The sequence below is a fragment of the Oenanthe melanoleuca genome, chromosome 10, assembly GCF_029582105.1.
Source record: "Oenanthe melanoleuca isolate GR-GAL-2019-014 chromosome 10, OMel1.0, whole genome shotgun sequence".
Classification (NCBI taxonomy): Eukaryota; Metazoa; Chordata; class Aves; order Passeriformes; family Muscicapidae; genus Oenanthe; species Oenanthe melanoleuca.
This window is the reverse complement of record NC_079344.1, coordinates 4,548,497-4,569,152: the sequence shown is the minus strand read 5'-3', so window position 1 is coordinate 4,569,152 and position 20,656 is coordinate 4,548,497. Positions and strand designations below refer to the sequence as shown.

Here is a 20,656-nt window from a genome sequence, read left to right as displayed (position 1 = left end):
TGGGAAGAATTAATATAATCAGTGTCAGGTTGAAAAACAGTAAGTGCAGCCATTTAGGCGTTTTTTTTCCAGAAGTTTTGTTGCTTTTGTTGTTACCTTTTTTTGGGGAGTAGGTAGGATGGGTTGGGTGGGTTGGTAGCTTAACATTCCATTTTTAAGGAATTTTCACACTCCTTTTGTAGAGATATCAGATTTAATTATACATGCTATCCTATGATTACTCTATTATTCATCCCAAGGCTTCCAACTGCTTTAAGGAATAGTGTCTGGGGTTAGAATAATTGCCTAGAGGTAAACAGTGGGTAAAAATGCTGGAACTACAAGCAGAGGTACAAGGAGAAATAAAAACCTGTTATTTGTATCCATGAACTTTGAAAACTAGATGACTGAAGGTGAATAATACTGATTTCAGCAGCTCCCTTTACAGAAGAGCTAATAATAATTACAATTAAAGAGTTGTCCCTATGTGGAGACTCACTATGTTAGGTTTTTTTTTTCCTTGGTGTCAGTCTTTGGGTGTAGAATGGTTTGGGGTTTTTTTTTTCTTTCTTTAGAAATCACCTCCATGTTACCTAAGGAAATCAATGTCTAGTTTTATTTAAACTATTTTGTTTATATACAAAAAGAAGAGAAAAAGACAATAGAAAGATATTTGATATCTCCATCACTGCTACCCCCTCTGGATGATCTGAAGGAGCTGGGCAGATATGAATCCCTGAAGCCACATGAAACTTCTTACATGTAGTTTAAGAAGTTAAGCTAGTCCAGCATCAACCTAAGCAGGTGACCCGTGAGTCTTCAGAGCTAGTTTCAACAGCTAGTACCTTGATACCTGTAGTGTTCTACACCAGGAATAGAATGAAGTGAGCAGCAACACCATTTCCCTTTTTCAGAAGATTTTGGAAGATTATTCTGTCATTTACTTAGATTGCACAATTATGAATATGAAAAAAAAAAATAAAATCTGTTACTTCCATTAAAAAACTCCAGTTTGTGCCCCAGCTCATTTTGAAATGGAGATTTATTTTTCAAGTATGACTATTAAAGAGCAAACAGTTAACTGGTTGAAATAGTTTTCACAGAATAACAGAATCAAGAGATTGGGTCCCCACTATGAGCGAACACCACAATGCCAGCTGGACCATGGCACCAAGTGCTACATCCAGTCTTTTCCTTAAACACCTTCAGGGACAGTGACTGCACCACCTCCCTGGGCAGCTGGTTCCAGTGTCTAATCACAGAGGGTGAGAAGAAATTCTTCCTAATATCAAAACTAAACCTCCCCTGGTGCAGCTTGAGGCCACGTCCTCCCGTCCTATCTCTGTTTCCTGGGAGAAGACACCCCCAGCCAGCTACACCCTCCTGTCAGGGAGCTGTAGAGAGAGATAAGGTCACCCCTGAGCCCCACAGCTCCCTCAGCCACTCTTCATCACACTTCTGGTCCAGACCCTTCCCTAGCTCTGCCCTTCTCTAGACCAGCTTCAGCCCCTCAATGTCCTTCCTGGATTGGGGAGCCGAGAACGGGACATGCAATTCCTGATATTCAGTTAAATTGGATTCTGAAAAGTAATTTAAAGGTTTTTAGGAATATTTGCTGATTTTTGTTTGATAAACAATGTATTTAGCCAAAATTTAATGATTCTAATACTGGCAAGTGAAATACTTAACTTCCACACACTTTAAGTCTTCCTCTATTTTATAAAAGGACTCTAAGGATCCCATAGTGTGTAGTCACTGCCAAAGGGGACTTTCACCAGCTAAAACACTGAAGTCAGCCAAAACTATTTTTTAATGATCGGTTACACAACCTTTCTCATGTCTTTGCCAGTGCTGAGGGTGTGGCAAAAAGAAAAAAAAGTTGTAGAACCACAGAATAATTTCTGCATTCCTATCCAAAAGTATTTTTTTCTGTGTTCAGGTTGAAACTAAACATTTCATTTGCATCTCAAGGACCTTGATGGGTGTTCTGTCCAGTTTCTTTGGGTTTATACAATAATGAGTGGTGGGAAAGGTTTTGATGCCTTTTATACTATCTGTTCACCGCTTGCAACAAAGTTCAGAGTCGAATACTGTATAAATATATTTGCTTTACTGAGATTTCTGCAACAAAGGTGTTGAAACAATATTTAGTGTTTTATTTTAACTTGATCTTGACTAAATTTAATATGTTGAAATATACTTCTGGATATATAAGTATATACAAGTACACAAACCCAAGCTTTATTAGATTAATCTCTTGTTACACAAAACACCTGAAAGGAGCAGGTTGGAAGGTGAGGGAAATGTATTTTACTGCTGATGTTCCCTTATGTTCCATAGGCTTAGAGCTGAAAACCAAATGCCACATGCATATAAACTCCAGCAGCTGTGGCTGTGTGGCTCAGATAAGCAGACCTATGCCAGGTAAAACTTTATTGATCAGGTGTACATACCAAACCAAACAATACACACACATATATATGTAGGTAAATGCATGCATGTGCATGCATTCCCTCACTTACTTCTCATCTGTTAGGAGTTAAATGGAGATTGTACATACTATTAGAAACATCTGGAGAAAGAATTATAGACATTTTTTCACAAATTTTTAATTTGTTTTCTTAACAGAGCTGCCATCTAAGAAATGTTATTCCCTGTGTTAAATACAGTAAGAGGTAGAGAGATCAGTATTGAGAGGATCCTTTGGTTGTGCATGTCCGAACTAAAGTATCTAAGTTCACTTTGGGGTACAATTTTTGCTGACTTCAGTTGAGATTGTGTGCTCAAATCTATGGAAAGCAAACCCCAGTGTATCAAACACCAGGGAATTTAAGGAGCATGTAGTTATTGATCCTCTGGAAAGGTTTGGTTGAGTGACTTGTTTGGGGAGATCTTTGGCAGAGACAACAGACTCCAGATTCTCTAGGGCTAGTTTTGGGTACCTTAGCTGTGAAGCAGTCCTTTCTCTTTATTGCCTCACTCATTTCTGCTGTAAACTCCTAACTTCTCAAGCTAATTGACTAATCCTTTAAGCTTTAGTATTAAAATGTATGAGAACTATTAAAAAGTCAGTGGTTATTGAACACCATGGATTATTTTCTGCCATGTATGATCTATTTTTGTGGTCAGAAACTGATTTTTTTTTTTCAGTGTATCTTTCTTTTAGGATTTGATAACTTGTTTTCTTTGGTTTGAGTCCGCTGCTGGACTAATAAGTAGTTGCTGCATGTGTACTTGGCACAATGACAACACCAGAATGCAGAAGCTTATCTTCAGTCAGTCACAGAGGACTTTGTATTGTGGGAATTTCTCTGTACAACTGTGTTTTCTTTCTTCTAGACAAGCTTCTTTTTCTTTATTCCCAGCTTTTTCCAGAAGTTCATAACCCATTTCCAGCTCCTTTTCCCTAATCTCTGTAGTTTAATTTTGTTTATAAGGCTTACACAGTCTTAATCAGGAGTTTAAACATGATCAAATTTGAGAATGTATAATGATATATTCAGTGGATTCAAAAGAAATAAGATGGTGATATGAGTGTGGTTAAGAAGTCTTCAAATGGTGTGGTTATTAAGAGAAAGCTGTTGTACTTTCAGAGATTGAGAAGATGAGTATCTGAATGTAAAACTGTCCAAATGTAGGGACTAGAAGGCACTGAATGCCTTGGAAGACAGAGCGAGGACAAGTGGATTGAATGGAAAGACAAAACAAATTCAAGTAAATAATAAGCAAAATGCTGTAGGGTATTTACTTACATAGATATATTTCTGTAATACAATGCAGTAAATAGTAACAGTAGGAAATTGGGTTACTAAAACACAACTAGTAAGTGTGACTAAAAAGAAATAAACATTTCCTATATCATATGGAGGAAACTGCAAAATTGAAATTCACATATGTTAATTTTAAGATGCAAAAGAGCCCACTTCAATTTTTTATAAAATTACCCCCCTCTCCTGTTTTTTGAGGGACTTAAATTTTTGCAGAGGTGTTTTGGTTTCTTTTTCCGTAGTATGGCAAATATGTCTGAATATACAGTTTTTCATTCCAGGTTTTGTTGACAAGAATCTTGTTTAACCAGTTTTGTCTGTTTTGTGCTCTGTATGTTTATGTGCATAATCTCCTTTAAACTTTCTTAGAAGACTGATCCAAAATTCTTTGAACTAAAGTTCTTATATTAACAATGTCTGTTAATGTTTTATATTCAACTTAAATCATTACTTTGTGACCTTCGCATAGTTCTGTTACCATGGATTAAATTATATAAACTTGGTTTAAATAATTGCCAAAACTTTTCCAACATCCCCAAATAAATGTAAAGGATTTATGAATGGGCACTAACCAGAGTCATTAACTGATATCATGTCATTAAGCCTTGATGACCATTAGTTAACTCACACTGTGCAGCAACATTACAAACAAGTCACATGTGGATTGAGGGGGATGGATCCACAACACAATTGCTCCCTGTCTGGCTTTTTCCTCATTGTACCTACTACCCCTTCAGTGTTCAGTTTTCCTTCTTTCATCCTCATCACTCTAACCCACTAATTGAATGCTTTTGCAAACAACCTTCAACTCCCTTTTTCGAGTGTGTGAGCCAGTCCCTGAATTTTCAATGAAGACTTGCGTCCTTGCTCATTCAGGCGGAACCCCAGAGATTACTCCTGGCTGTTGGCAAATATTGTTCAACAGTTTAAACTGTCCTTGTTGCCACTTTCTGTTTTAGTCTGTGAAGCACAGAATTGCCATTCAGACTTCATCAACATACATAGAAATTTCACTGTCATTTCAGTGCAGTGGTTTTCATATCTTCTACTTCCGTGTTTTGTTAGAGACACTCTATGCAAAGTATGGTGAGCCATCTCTAATGACAGTGTTAAATTGTACCTGTGGTCTGTATGTGAGTGATCTGCCTGCTAGCAGTGTGGGACTGCTGGGCACACTGCCTGTGTGCAGGGATTCCATAGGCAAAGGACATAGCAATCCTTGTGTGCGTCAGCAATGGACGTGTGTGGTTCAGCTGCTGGCCTGAACCTTATGTAATTGTTCAATATATGGACAGGAATCTCTCTCCACCAGGTTCTCTCCTAATGGTGTTGCTACAGGGTCTGGCAGAACTGCATTTCAGTGCTTTGTGTATGGTCTCCAGTGATCCCTAGGCTTTTTGCTGTCATGTTCACCTGTCTTCTCGAGGGGAGGCAAAAGGTAATGTGAGGTGCCAGAGAAGACTAACAGTGGAAAATACAAGGCAAGAGCTGTGAAGACTTTTGGTACCTTAGCTTACTGTGGTAATATGCTGTAGGATATGGCATAGATTGCCAAAAGCTCTTAGAATCCAGAAACTTCATTTGTGCCAGTGAAGAAGCTCTGCATGAAATTCTCCATTCTCTAGGAAAAAATGAATATAAGCTTTTTTCTGTCTAAACCCAACTGTGTGATTTGGCTCTTGGAGAAGTGATGCTATGTGTGCTTTTTCTTACACAAGGAACATGTAAACTGTATTTGTATGGCTTGACTTTGTTTAAACTTCACTATCAAATTGAAGATACTTTTGAATTGTTTTGTCTAGTATCCTCCTGAATGATATCCTCAGGGTGGTCTTCCATGCCTTATGTATGTAGTAAAATTGTGTAAAGTAAACTGGTAAGATAGATACTCCTGTGTTTCTTTTCAGTCTTGTCTGAAACAAGTTGAAATAATGTGTACAGTGAAACCATATTATGAAAAAAATTTCTTGTACTCTCCCCAGAATATAAGTAAGAAAAATGTTCACTCTCCAACTACAATACAGTGCAGCTCCCCATATATACCAAGAGAATTTTCTACCATCTTGAAAAGGTATATGTGTGAAATAAAGGAATTTTGTCCTTAACATGTTAGAGAATTTGTTTGTGCAGGTGTAACCCTTGTAATAATGAGGTCATTAGAGACTTGTGAATATTTGCTGGCTAAGTGGTGGTCACTCAATTAGTTGGAACTTTAGGAAGGTTTTATTCATATGTCCAGTTTATTTCCAAGATTTTAAATTAGGTTAATAAAGACAATACTTGCAATTTGCCCTTTACACTTCTTTACATTTTATATGTATTCACCTAAATTCTTGCTAACTTACTGAAATATATAGTGAAAAAGGAGAGCAAATAATAGTTTAGTTTAATGTTAGGGTCTGTATCCTAAGATACATACGACAAAAACCAGTCTGGAGCAGATCTCTATATATGATGCCATCAGCGTAATCTGAACTTAATTTTGAACCTCTTAGGTTAAATCATATATATAGATAGATATTACTTCTGTGTTTGTTTTATATATATAGATCTTTGCGGGGGGGGTGTTGTTGGGTTGTTTGCTTTTGTGTGTGTGTGCATCCACTTTTAAGTAAATACTGCTTCCTGTGTTGGGAAAGTAGAACAAACTATGGTTGATGCAGGGGAATCTCCAGGTCTGGTGTGGGTCTGCTGCAGTCTTCTCTTACTGTGCAGCCCCATGTAGGCAGTTGGACGAAAAAGAACAGACAAATCAACATTCCTTTCCCTGAACTCCCCAGCATGCTTCAGCTGCTTTCACTCAGCTCCAGAAAGGAGAAAGGAGACTAAAAGGAGCCACTGGTGGAGTGCTTGCTAATTAATAAAACTTTGCTGCATGCAGAAAGCAAAAATTAAAGGAATATAAAAATGCTATTGAAATTTCAATACATGAAAACTTAAAGCATATACAGAGATTTATTTCAGAGCTTTTAACTAGTTATGTTCATAGAAGAACAAGTTTTTTCAGGATTTTCAAAAGACCAGAACTTGTCAGCCTGCTTATGCTGCCAGTTTTTGTATAATAAGTTCATTGACCCTGTAGACAGTCTGAGTGTTTTCTGAGTTACCGCTTTATCTAATTTGCATGATTTTAAAGCTGTTGCTTACTAGAAAACAGTCTAGTGAGGGCACTCTTTGTAAACAGCCTTTTATATAACTTTTCCTATTCATTCTGGATAAGGAGAGGGGAAGATCAGGAGCAACAGTCACAAGTTGCGATGCGCTGTTCATGTTATAATTTGTTTGTGCAATCTATTAATTTAAGTTTCTGAAAAAAAAAAAAAGTGTATCTGAATACAAGTTGAACTCAGTATTCAATACAAGTCGAACCACCATTGTTTATTTAGTGTCAGGATCTCTTTATATTATCTCATTTACTCTGCAGCCCCAGCAATAGTTGTGTGAATGTAGTGTGTTGCATGTTAGTGCTTGAAATCATCAGTGGGGTGAAGCTGCCTAAATTTTGTGTTGCTGTGGAAGATGCTCTTCATCAATACATTCTTCCTTAAAGGTCCATATGGCTTTACCTATTTGTTGAATTATTTAGTTTTCTTGGAATTACCTGACAATGGGCTTTGGTAATGAAATATTTTAGGGCAATGAAGAGGAAGATGTTAAGGTGAAAATATGAGATGACAAGCATAAGACTGGTCAGGTGTCATATATTACTTTATCTGTTGATATGCCCAAGGAGAAGAAATTCTAAATATTAAAGTCTCTGTTGATATTTTAATGCTATATCCTGGCTGTATTTGCTGTGATGCCTTATGGAACTCCTGTTGGAAAAACAGCACCGATTCTTTTTCTTTTTAAGCATGACAAAATTTGTTTTCGCTAGAGTGCTGCTGTCCTTGCAAGTGAAAAAAAAGCTGCACAAGAGGAGCGAAATAGTATAGAAAATAAAGTCAAAGAGCTGATTGAGGAAAATGAACGACTGAAGAGAACACTTACTGAGCTAGAGAGGAAAATTGAGGAGCTGCACAAACAAATTGATAATATGAAAGGAGAAGAAAATTCAATGAAGGAAAAATTAAAGACATATGAGGTAAGTTAAGAAAACAAGCCCCTTAAGTAGTCTTCCTCTTTGCAATGGATTCATTGTAGAATAAAAACTGACCAAGAGGAGTATGGATAATGCCATAGGAAAGGAGAAGGAAAACCAACAGGTTGTCAAGAAGCAGGATACAGTTTGCTGACAGGTGTAGGAAAAATTTTCCCATTGAAAACCAGAGTAGAGCCAAGTCGCACCTTGGGCTGGAGAAATAAGTGATAGGCCAGACTTTACAGAAAAGACTTTACAGCTCAGTTCACTTGTCAGATTAAAGGCCTGGACACTGTTTCTGAATGTATTGAATCTCATCATTGCAGGAAGAGAAGCAACAATTAGAAGAAGCTTTGAAACATGCTGAAAAGGAGAGAAAAGAATTGTTAGTGTTAAAAGCAGCTTTGGAAAGCCAGCTAGAAGATATGCAGGTAAGAACAAGAAGAATTTGGATAATTTAAATTCTAAATTTTCTGTTTACCTGTGTCACTATTGCTTTCTGTAGAGTTACATCTCATTCTTTTTGAAGTACACTTTGTTTTAAAATTTAGACCTCACTTCAGTGTTCAGATGTGTATTGAAACCATAGCATCATCAAATTAAAATAGTTTTCTTGATGATTTTTTTTCCTATTTCCTTGGATCTAGCAAAATTTCGGGGAAATGAATTCCCAAATAAACTTCCTAAGGTTTCATAAATCTATTCTTTTCAATGATCATGCAACTCATGAAGATATTTACAAAAAAATAATAAAAAGCTGTACTTGAATATAAACAAAAATATTGTTAATGGACAAATATCAGGACATTTGCTTCTCCATTTTTATGAGCCTGTCATATTTGTAAATGTTGTATGGAACTGGAATATTTAATCACAAAACCAGAGACGTTTAACATGTATCACTAGGATTTGCAGCCTCTTAAGTTCTGAATAAAGTCCTCTTTCCACCTTGCTCTTTAGTCCATCCAGTGTCCAGGAAAGGTTATGCTTTCACTCAGGTTAGCCCAGAAATTAAACTTGAGAATCCATCTACTTCAGAGCAGTAGAGAGAGATGTTGGCAGTGTTGTGTGTGATTCAAGATTGGGTGATTCAGGTGGCATGAAAATTCAGATCTATTTAGTAACAAGGGGAATATGTATAAATCTTGAAACTGTTCTTATTGATCTTATATTTGTGTCTGCAAAAGCTACAAACCTTATTTTTCTTCTCTGTGATTCACCTTTTACATGAACCAAAGAAGGATTGATTTCAACTGTATCAGTTTAGAATTCTCTTGGTATTACTTCCAGAAGCTAAAATTTCAAAGGATTCTATCAAGCACATTAGAATCAAAAGTGAGGTACATGTAAATTACTGGTGCCACTTTTTTAGTTGAATAGATGTTTTCTCCTGTTGTCTTCAACATAAATTTTACATTTCTATTCTGAAAATCTGAATAAGAAACTTGTCTCTAAGTGGATTAAAAGCCAAGGAAAGACTTTGATAACTGGCATGTTCTCATGGTTCAGTTAATTATAGTAAAAAGAAAAACAGCTACAGCAAGAAATACTTTTATGTCTTTAAAATTAAATGTGCTTCAAGAATATAAGGTTTTAACAATATAGGTGAGTTGTTTCCACAAAATGATGCTTTTAAGCTGATGTTTCTTGTAACTTGATGAATAATCAAGTATTTCATCTGAGGCTTTTGGTCAGGCTTGGTTTTGGGTTGTCTTTTTTTTTTTTTTCTTATTTTTTTTTTTTAAACCTGTTTATCTGCTATCCCTCACTGATTCTCCTTGTTTGCTTGTCTGTATCACTGGTAGTCTGCACAATCACTGTAGGGGTGCACTGCTCATCACTGGCTTGCATTTAGCACACTCCCCTAAGAACTCCCTTCTGTCACAGTCTGACTTGACCTTGCTGTGTAACATGGATCAATGCACCATACACATCTCCTGCATCTTGATTAGCTTTGGGTCAAGATGTTTGAAAAGTGTGTTCTTTTTTTTTTCTGTTTATGCATCCTTCAGGGCATCCTGCCAAATAATGCTGCCTCCAAGCAGGGTCTCCAAATGAAAAAATTCTAGGGAAGGTGACTGGGGAGTCTGTCTTGACATTTTATTCACAACTTATGTCTAAATTCTGGCACACTAAATTTAATCCTCTTTCCAATTTTACACTCTTGTCCACCGGATATGAGCATTAACAGAGCTCAGGATGTAATCAGCAGGCCTTTTGTTTAGAACAATTCAGCCTTTCTGTCTTTAGAGTTGTTCTAATGAATAACGCTGTGCAGTAGTTTGGTTTGGCCTTGTGTTATCATTGACAATTTAGACGACAAGCTCTGGCACTGTAATAATGTGGAAATGTAATTCCTGACTGTCCCATCTTGCTTTTTTGCATAACACAAGTTACTTGTAATTTTGGTCTAGTATAAGAAAGACAATGCCAATGCCAACAGAACTGTAACAGTTACTGGAAACAGCCAAGTCTATTCTTCCTCCATTCTGGATTTCTAGTCAGAAATGTTAAAGCTGGTATGCACTTAATTGTAATAGTCAGTTTGCATTAGTGCTTTCATCTAAAATCATCCTCTATACTGAAGTTTTGCTCATGGGTGCTCAAGTGAGGAGTATTTTTGTAGCACTTTGTGTTGTGTTCTAACCTCTGTTTTAGTGTAGCCACCTCTGTGCAGGGAGTGTTTCAGGAAATGAAATACATCTCAACGTTTTTGTACCATTGAGAAAGAAAATGACCTAATTATCATGCCCTTTAACCATAGCATATATTGCACTATGATATCTTAAAAACTAATAATTATACCAATATTATGGATGGCAGCGTCAAGTGATCTGTGTGTTTTAAATTTAACAGTCAGAACATGGGATCCTTTCAATGGGTGGGAAAATAGGAAGTTTATCTTTTCATTGTGGTAGATAATGGTAGACATCTAGAATTAGCATTGTCGAGCATTGTAGGTTGCAATACGTTCTTAATTTTCAGTTATCCGCTGAGAAGAATTACTAATTTTGTAAGGAGAACATTCAACTAGTGTTGTTTGAAAAAAATACGGAAATATCAGAACAATCTTTTAGGTTAATGTGGAAACAAATGACTCCTTTTCATTTCCCCCATTTTGTTCTCTTTTCACATAATAACACTTTAGCTTCTTCACAAAGTAATTAGTTGCCACTAATGATTGGCTTTAAATTGGCAACTGACAGGCTGTTTGCCTGACTTGCAGTTACAGTGTGACAGGCCAGCCAATTCCACTGAAAAGTGTTCAAGGATTTTTGTACATGAAGGGCACTCATATTAGGGATTATACCTAAATTGTCCATTGAAGCTCTCTATAGGGCATCCAGATTTCAAATACTGAAATTCAGTATAATGTACTGAACAGGCAGACACTGAGGGAACTGCAGCATTTGGGTAGTTGGTAGCAACATTCCCATTGCATCGTGGTTTTAATAGTTGAGTTGAGAAGAGGTATAAATGGACATTCAGTTGTTTCCAGCATGTCATATCAATGTTTGCCCTATACTAGCTAGCAAATTGTAAAACATTAAATTTGTCTTTTACAGCAGCTGTATTACTGTGGTATTGCTGTGTTAAGTAACATACCTTTAAGGCATTAGAAAGGATGGCCTACATTTCATTATATATATTTTTTAATTTACTGCAGGAGAACATCCATCGCATTTCACAGGAGCGACAGCAGTTAAGTCAGCAATTAAAAGATGAAACTCAGCAGAAGGAGCAGTTAAAGCAGATAAAGAATGAAATGGAGAATGAACGATTGCAACTGAACAAGTCTGTTGAGAAGTTACAGGAGGAGGTATGAGTTCACCCCCAAGAGACTGCAGGGATCTGAATATTTAACAGTAGAAGTAAATGAACTGGCAAATTGTAAAGAATTATGTATTTTTAAATATGTAAAAGAAAGTAAAATGCAAAGTTTAGTATTAATTTTTATAATCTAGAGTCTCTTACTAAAAGCTTTCAGGGCTGAATGATGATTGGAACACCACTATCACAAAATGGCATTGTAAACCAGTTCTGCATAAACCAGATCCCAGTTCAGTTCTCATGTACAGTACAGCGATATTTCAGAATTTCACAGCTGGTTCTCAAAATTTCTGCATCAGATTTATTGTGCCATCTGTGTCTAAAGTGTACAGCTAATACTGACATACTGAAGTGTGACTGTGCAGTACATTGTGTCACTCAGCTGGAAGAACTGCTGACAGACAAAAAGAGAATAGTCTCGCCACACATGCTATTAGAAATTAACTCTACTGTTTTGTGTTTTCCCGCTTCTGCATAGAAATTAATTTATTTGGGAATGTTTGATAAATTTTCTTTCTGAAAATACTGAGCTGAATGCTGAAGCTGGGGGGAAAAATAATTTGTAATAATAAAATAAAATAGTTATATTAAGCACAATAGAACCTTTTCTCTATGTACCTTTTGCCCAGATGTCTGAAATGGTGGAGATCTCAAGAACATCAACTCTGGAGCTTCAGAACCAGCTTGATGAATACAAGGAGAAAAATCGCAGGGAATTTGTAGATCTGCAGAGGCAATTAAAGGAGAAGAACATTGAGGTAGAAAAATCACGCCTGATGAACATTAGAATGCAAGATGAGGTAATGACTCGTAAGTTTAAGAAAAAAACCTCTCATCCTGTATTATGTATGTGTTCCAAGTTAAGTTACACACACAAAGAATGGTCATGATTTCACCTAAAACCCCTCTCACTTATTATATATATATTTAAAGCAGCATGAAGGTTTTTTGTATAATATTACAGAGGCCATGCATGTTTTGTCCTCAGCAGGTAGCCCTATGGTATCTAATACTCTCACATATATATATATAAATCTGCAGTCATGTCATTGATAAAATGCTGTTGTCAAAGTGCATCAGACATATAAACTATATAGTTATTTAAAAGCTAAAGTATTGGGAGTCTGAAAAGGAAAAAAAAAAGTTCCAAAGATAAAACCATTTAGAAAATTATGAAAATTGTGTCTTAGATGAAAATAAATTTTAAAAACCACACTGTGGATAATTGTCAGTGTAAAACATGTAGCGTGAGGCATCTCATTATAGGTCATAATCCAAGTTTATTTTCTTGGTGCCATCTTGTGGATAAAACAAAAATTACTGTGAAAAGCCAGTAATTCGGTGGAATTCCTGTCATACTTCCAGAGCTGAGTGTTTGCAGTGAGTCCCCTTTGCTGCCATCCCTTGTTTATAGAAAGTCCAGTGTTTAGTATATTCCCATGATCTTATTGCTTCAGATGCGGATGATGGAAGAAAACCTGAGGGACCACCAGAGAGCCCAGGATGAGGCAATAACAAAAACTCAGTTACTGGAACAGACTGTGAGAAGCTTGGAGTATGAACTGGAAGCCAAAAACCACTTAAAGGATGATCGGGCAAGACAAATCAAACTAATGGAGGTAAAAGATATTCTTAAGGGTTTGTTCCTTTTTTGAAGAGATGAAAATAATTTTGGTATTTTGCATGGATTCTACTTGGAAGGAATCAAAATAGCTTCGTGTTGTTGAAAATCTTTGTAGTATTACTGCAGGAATTAGTGTGGTATATTTTAAAGATGATTTGTTAGCATATATATTGTAACATGATATGTCTTAAATTAGAGTTTTCTCTCATAATTGTAATTAATTTCTTTGAAATTATTTTATCTAGAACTTATGCAAATTTGCATGATTTTCATTTCTAGGCACATCATTCAGAACTTCAGAAGTATTTAGAAGTGTAAGTTCTGTTTAGCCTTTGGTATCAGTTCATTTCAGGATTCTGAATAACATTGTTGCTCTAACTTGTTACAGGGCTTCATAACTGTTCAGTTCATCTAGGCTGTCATTTGGCTTTCATAAACAAACATCTCTATGTTGTTGTACTCAGATAAAAAGAAACTTGTCTTCCAAATGTATAATGTAATGCAGGCACTCAAAGTCTCTAGAAACATTACAGAGTTTCTTTTCTTGAAATTGTTGGGAGTGATTAAAAAAAGGAAACAAAACGTTTATTTTACTTTTGTCGAATTCACTCTAGAGGCTTATCTACCTGCCATTTCTTTTGCTGTGTGTTTTAAGAGGCATTTCAGTTTCCAAGCTTAGTCTTTCAGACAGTTGAGTCCTTGAAGTTTAAAGAAGAATGCCCTGATAGCGATCTAAAGAGGATGGAAAGTAGCATGTTGAGGTTGCTTTTCTTTGTTCCACTTAGGACAAGTTGTCTCACTTGGAACTTGAACTCGATGAAGAAAAGAATAATTCGGATTTGTTGTCTGAAAGGATCAGCAGGTGCAGAGAACAGGTACTTGAGCAAGTTTTCCAGCTTTTGTTTAATGATTCTTTGAAAAAGTGTTATTAGGATCACAATCAATATTGATCAACTAAATGATGATTAGCAACAGGATTTGTGTGCTATACTTGAGCAGAGCATGTAAATCCAAAAAACCCAAGGTTCACAAGCATGATTAAATAGGCTCCCTCCACATCATCACAGACCATTTTTTTCCTGTTGTTCTAACTGGAAAACAGACACAGGATGTATGTAAAAACTGAGGACCAGTGAGCCTGTTGCAAAGAGTCTCTTATATTGAAAGATCACAATTTTAATCATGCTAAAAAGTAATTCAGTATAATAGACTCTTAATTTCGAAGAAGGAAGAAGAGGAGCTTTAGGAAATAATGGAATTATTTAATGAAATCAGCTGAACCAAGGATGCTAGCCAGTTTCAACAGAGAGGAAGCTTTATTTTCATTACAAGTGTAAAAACTGATTAAGATATATCGAAGATATATAAAGACAATTGGAAAGTATTTTCCACATGAAAACATCAGTCTTTTGTTCCAGAAATGTAATATAAGTTGATAGTGCAGAAAGAAGGGAAGAAGGATTTATTAATGAGGTTGTGTCTCATGGGGCAGAAAATGTAAAGATAAAGTAATACTTGCCAAGCTAAGTGAGACCTATCATGGTAACTTGTCTTGGAATATCATGGCCTAGATAATGTTCTTTGCCTTATTTTTGCTTTCTGAAAGATGTGAAACTGGTGCATAACTCATTACAGCACATCTGCTGCTGTAACTCTGCATGAAGTACTACAGCTCATAGTAATTTCCTAGAAGCTCAGGGGACAATTAGCATTGAGGTACCACAACAATCTGTTCTGTTCTCATTTCTCTTTCTCCAGAAAAAAAAAATAAAATAGTGACATTCTTTTGAATAGCTGTATCTTCAGAGGGAGAACAGAAAGTAAAAGTTAGTTTTAGTTTTTGTGTCTTTTCAATGAAATTGTGTGTTCCACTGAGACCGCTGTAGAATTTAAAGTGAGGTAGTGCTCAGCTTTCTTTCTCTCATGCATCCTTGAAGCACCAAGGCACCATTATGACTTTGTTTGAACTCAGGTTACTGAGATTCTATTTGATTGTAATAAAGACTTAGTGCTATTGTTCCATTGATGTTGTACAGACTTCCAGTCAGTGGGTGAAATAGAATGTAAAGGACCTATAATAATGTGGGGTCATGCTGTTGTTAAATCAAGAAGCCTTTAATAGTGGTGTCTGCTTGTGTTGTAAACCTGGGATAAAAGTACTTTAGTCATAGCTGCTATGGAAGTTAATTTGCTAACTGAATGGAAACCTAAAATACAGTTTGGTGACTAAAATGTTACATAATGGGTAAAAGACGTGTTTATTTTGAGGTCTGGAATTTCTCATTTCACACATGAGTTATAAAGGTTGCTTTGTTTTGATTTTATGCCAGAATGACTAAGTAGTCAAATTACTAAAGAGTATTTCAGGGTCTGCTAAGCATTTATAATGACATGAGAAATTTTAATGGATTTATTTCGGTAATATCTGTATTCCTCTACATTTTTGAAACTATTATTATAAATCTGTTATTTTAACATACTGATAATGAACTATAATACTGAAATTTCCAGTAAAAACAAATTTAAACAGCTGGTTCTATTTTACATAAAGCTGAATGTTTGAAGATTGGCAAAATATTGGCAAAACTAGCAGTTCACATTTCACTTGCCATGAAATGTTACTCTTTTTTAATTTAAACCCCCTTTTGAATCTGAATGGCTGCATGACACACTGTTCTCATCTCCTCTTGCCTTGTTCTCAAGAAGTACCACAGCAGAGTGGAAACAGAAAAAAATTTTGTGGAAAAGTGGGTCATATCCTATCAGTTCTTAAATGATAATGTATTAGTAACTCTAGAAAGACCAAAATGCTCAAACCACACTAGCACAGACACACATGGAAAGCTAGAGCACTCAGCTGCTTTTTGAGTCTAAAGTGAGCAGGGACAGGACATATTTTAATAAGTGGGTTTTTTTCCTATGGGCAAGTGAAATGAAGCATCTCTTGCCATACTGACTTTGCAAACATAATTGAAAAATCCTCATGATACCCTCATCAATTCTTGTATTTTGTGAAAGTGCAAGCAAGAGTCTATTGACTTGTTGTTTCCAATAAGTGTGACAAATGGACTTATTTTTCATGACAATTTTAGAATAAATAGATAAGGATAAAATTGCACTGACTTGCATGATTCACTTCCTTTTGGTAAAGTGTTCCCAGTGGAGAGCTCTTTAGCTGGCACTGGCTATGGGAAGCAAAAAAATGAAGCCTGGATATGAAGATTGTTTTTCAATTTTGAAGCATCAAAAGGATTTGTTTAGCTTTAGCTTTCTTCTTGATTAATCATTGGGTTTTTTGGTCACATACTTGGAAATTGTCTAAGGCATATATATATATATATATATATGCGCACTACTTAGGAATTAACAAGAAACATAGGTTGCAAACCTGTGAGATGGTGAACAATACTGAGGGCATCTAAATTATTATGAAAAATCAAATTGCTTTCACTGTCATGAACTCAACAGCTGCTCTTAATCCTAAAGCTGGCGCAAAATGATAGAGCTTTGTACAATCTGATAAAGTGGCTTTTCTCAATTTTTGTTAGCATTCTTCAAATCCAGCTGTGGTAAGTGTTGCCTTAAGCTGCAGAAATAATTTATTCTTTTAAGGCAATTATAGTATATTAGACATAGGAAAGGTAGAACATGGAACATGAAGTCCCATGGGGCAGATACACAGAATATGGCCATGAAACTGGTACATCTTACTGCTTACTGGTGAAATAACTGGAACTTCAAGCACGTTTTGGCAGGCTACTGCTTTTCTCTTCTGTGCATATTAATTTTGTGTTTACTGTTAAAAAATGTAAGAGGATGAAACAATTTATCTGTCCTCCAACAAGAATTGTATCTGATGCCCTTTTCTTTTAACGAGCTCTTGTATTTATTTGCAGGAAGCTTTCTGACCCTGATCAGATATAGCTCTTTTTCTCTCTCCCACTGCATTTCTGTGAGGTTGCTTTTACCAAGAGGTGTCCAACAACAGCAGCAGTCATCTTGGAAATATAGTTATTGTCCTCTAAATAATTCCTTAGTTTGAATCCTGGGAAGACAGCACAAATTTGTTACAGCCTCTGAGCACAGTAAGAGCACAGTGGAACCACAGAGTGGTCCATTAAGCAAGTTCCTACATAAAACAAAACCCCATTCTTCAGTTAACAGCTACATTTTTAATTAGTCTTTCATTTTACCACAAATTTAGCTGTATTTTTCATGGGTCTGTCTTGCTAAAGCAATTATAGCAGAATAAATTCTATGTAATCCTTCATATTATAACTTTTTTCATATATTTCATTAATAAATGCAGCTATTGTACACATGTGATTCTAATTTGTGTCTATAAAATAATACTTTACTATATAATATTTTACTATATAATGTATAAAACATTGTTATTATTAGGCTTCCACGTGACAATGAGAGCTTTTAAGAAATTACTCAGCTGTTGAGAAAACAGTCACGTGCTGCCTTGGTATTCTAGGAGCTGTTATGACCTTAGTTTTCAGGAATGCCTTTTAGTCTTCTGTCCCCATCCTGTGACATAACATATGCAAGTGCATGCAATGGTGCCATTATTTGTATTCATATATCAATTGCCAAGCTCCAGAAACAGCGCAAATTACTTCCTTGAACCATGATTAACTAAAAATTTATCTTTTAATACTATGTTGTGATTAAAAAATAAGGCCTACGGTAAATTTTCATCTGCTGTACTTGTTTAACCTTCACATTCTTAACATTGCTTTTGGATTTTTTTATGCAAGAGTTCCCAATTACTTTTGAAAGACCTTTACTGAGATAAATCTGTAACTGAGAGTTGCATAACTGAGGTGGTGTGTTTATACAAGTTCATATGTAACTGATGTAAAGCAGGGAGGAATGCTGTGGCCACTGAAATCTTTATCAGTTTTGTTTTTTGCAGTAATTCATACAGGTATTCAGTATTTTCCCCAGATGATATCTATCATAATAAGCCCTGTGCAGTATAAACCACAAATGCTGTGGTAACATTCGCTGTGCCTGTAAAAGCATTTTTAGAGATTTGGGGAGAGTCTCAGATTGGAAGCAAGATAAGTATTTCAATAGCTCTACAAACTTTGTTCTTAGCACCAAAGTTTCAATAGCAGCTGTTAGGCAGTTTAGAATTTTTCTTTGAGCTCAATTATTTTTTTCCAATCAAGTCCAATAGTGAGGTAAAACAAACTAATTCTGCTTTCTTATCTTGAGTCTGTATTGATTAGGTAGCTTTTTAACATACTTTCACATGGAGAATATATCTTCCTTGTTGAATATGGAGTGGAAATATTAACAGAAACTGTAGAAAAAGTTGTCTTTCAACAAAACAAGCAAAAACCACCTCCCCTACAAATCTAGAAGTTGGTGCCTTCCAGTACAACAGAAGAAAATTGACTGGAGGGATGGGAGCAATGTTTGTATCCATCATGCAGCAGAGTCTGTTGGAGAAGAGCTTTTACTACTCCTATACATACAGAAAAGTGCAGTTCTCTGTGGAGTGTTTCACTGAGCTCTATGCACTTGTCTGCAGGTACCAGCTTGTGTTTAATAAAGAGAAATTTAGACTAGTCAGCAGCTTAAAAGTAAGGTACGTTTCAGAGGTTCAGACTTAAGTATGAATAAAACAAGTGGAAAAGACGTTTGAAGATGGATGTGATGCTTCAGAACTCAGTGTCCTGCCACATGATGTGTCTCTCATACAACAGCTTAGAGTTCAGTTCCGTGCTACAGAACGTGTATGGTAAACATCAACAATATCTAATGTGGGTGTGAAATGCCTAGAATGAATACTGGCAATAACATGGACTTCCTGAAGCACAAATTTTTGTCCAAGATTTTAGCTGTAAAGCTTGTCTGAAATCACATATATGTGTTGAGTTCTGATAAAGAACATATTGCTTATTGCATAAGTATATGTAGTGTATATATATATAGATATACACATACACATGGTATTGTGCAGATAAATATTATTTAAGTCTCTTATTAAAATTTCTGTCTTCTTTCTCTAATAGATTGAACAGATGAGGACAGAGCTACTTCAGGAAAGAGCTATAAAGCAAGACTTGGAGTGTGACAAGATTTCATTGGAAAGACAGGTAATTATGTCTGGTTATAAATGCCCACTTTCAGAGGAGCTGTTCTGCCAAGGCTTAACAGTACTTCAGGAACACTGTTGAAGATATTTCAAGTAATTGTGATTTTAATTGAGGGTTTTCTTCTGTAGTAGTAAACAATTTTTCTGCAGTTCAGTGGTCTTTGACAGCAGGATTACTTATCATAGCCCTTAGGTGAGATCCAGAGGAAAGCTATCTCAACAAGTCATAGTATTATTTAAAAACTCAACAACATACAACAGATTGTAATGGGAATTTAGAGAACATGTTAGTACAATACACCTAATTAGGTGCCTTCAATTAAGTGACATTGATCTCATCTGAATTGTTTGAGAAAAAAGAATGCCATCTACTGGTACATTATTATACCTTAGTTCTGATCTTCCTGACATTGTCCTTTTTTCTGTTTGAGACCTGAGATCATGCTTTGAATTTCTGTAACAAAGAACTTTATTTTTCTGTTCATCATATTTGTTCATCATCTTTATTTGTTTTCTTTTTTCCTGTCAACTCTTTGACTAGGTCTCCATTGAAAACCTATATTACCTAGCCTCAGAAAAATATAACTGTAAATCTTAGCAAAAAGTACCCTTTCACAAATCTTTTTCAAGCTCTTTTTGTAGTAGGAGTAGCATCAGAGAGTTAAGAAAGGCAGAGGGACACCCCAGTAATAGCTTTGATAAAATAAAGTGGTATTGGGTGTAAATAATTTCTTTGTCTACTGGCTATACACCAGTGATTTACCGGGCAAGAACACAGAATTTGCAAAATAATTGGGTGGACTTCAAGACAGATCTGACGGAATATTTGAAAAAAAAAACTGGCATATTAAAAAGTACTGCTGGAAGGGGCTTGCAACTATCAGAGGTTTAAGGATTCATTTAATCCTAAAACTTTAACTGAAGCTGACAGTAAACTCTTTTCAATAAGCCACAGTAGTAGAAAAGTTGTTTGTAGTAAACTGTAAAATCTCAGTGACTTTCCATGCTCACTAAATAGTATACTGATCACTGTACATACTGATACATGCTTTCCTGGAGACATGAAGTTGGTGTTAAGGTGGCATTGGTCAATCTGAGTAAGTGTGTATTAATCAAGTGTGTTCCAACTACAGAACAAGGACTTGAAGAGCCGAATCCTTCACCTGGAGGGTTCTTACCGATCCAGTAAGGAGGGACTTGTTGCTCAGATGGAGGCAAGGATCACAGAGCTGGAAGAACGGCTTGCGAATGAAGAGAGG

The 20,656-nt window shown here is 35.9% G+C and overlaps 1 protein-coding gene across 2 annotated transcripts in view; it reads left to right on the top strand.

The window, feature by feature from the left end:
- The window catches only part of CGNL1 (cingulin like 1), a 52,764-nt gene that overhangs the window by 27,611 nt on the left and 4,497 nt on the right, over positions 1-20,656 (top strand). For both annotated transcript variants that reach the window (XM_056500076.1, XM_056500075.1), the window contains exons 9-16: positions 7,624-7,830; positions 8,154-8,258; positions 11,495-11,647; positions 12,288-12,458; positions 13,116-13,277; positions 14,068-14,157; positions 19,315-19,398; positions 20,531-20,655. In XM_056500076.1, the coding sequence (XP_056356051.1) occupies positions 7,624-7,830; positions 8,154-8,258; positions 11,495-11,647; positions 12,288-12,458; positions 13,116-13,277; positions 14,068-14,157; positions 19,315-19,398; positions 20,531-20,655 (1,097 nt within the window). The remainder of the gene's footprint in view (positions 1-7,623; positions 7,831-8,153; positions 8,259-11,494; positions 11,648-12,287; positions 12,459-13,115; positions 13,278-14,067; positions 14,158-19,314; positions 19,399-20,530; position 20,656) is intronic.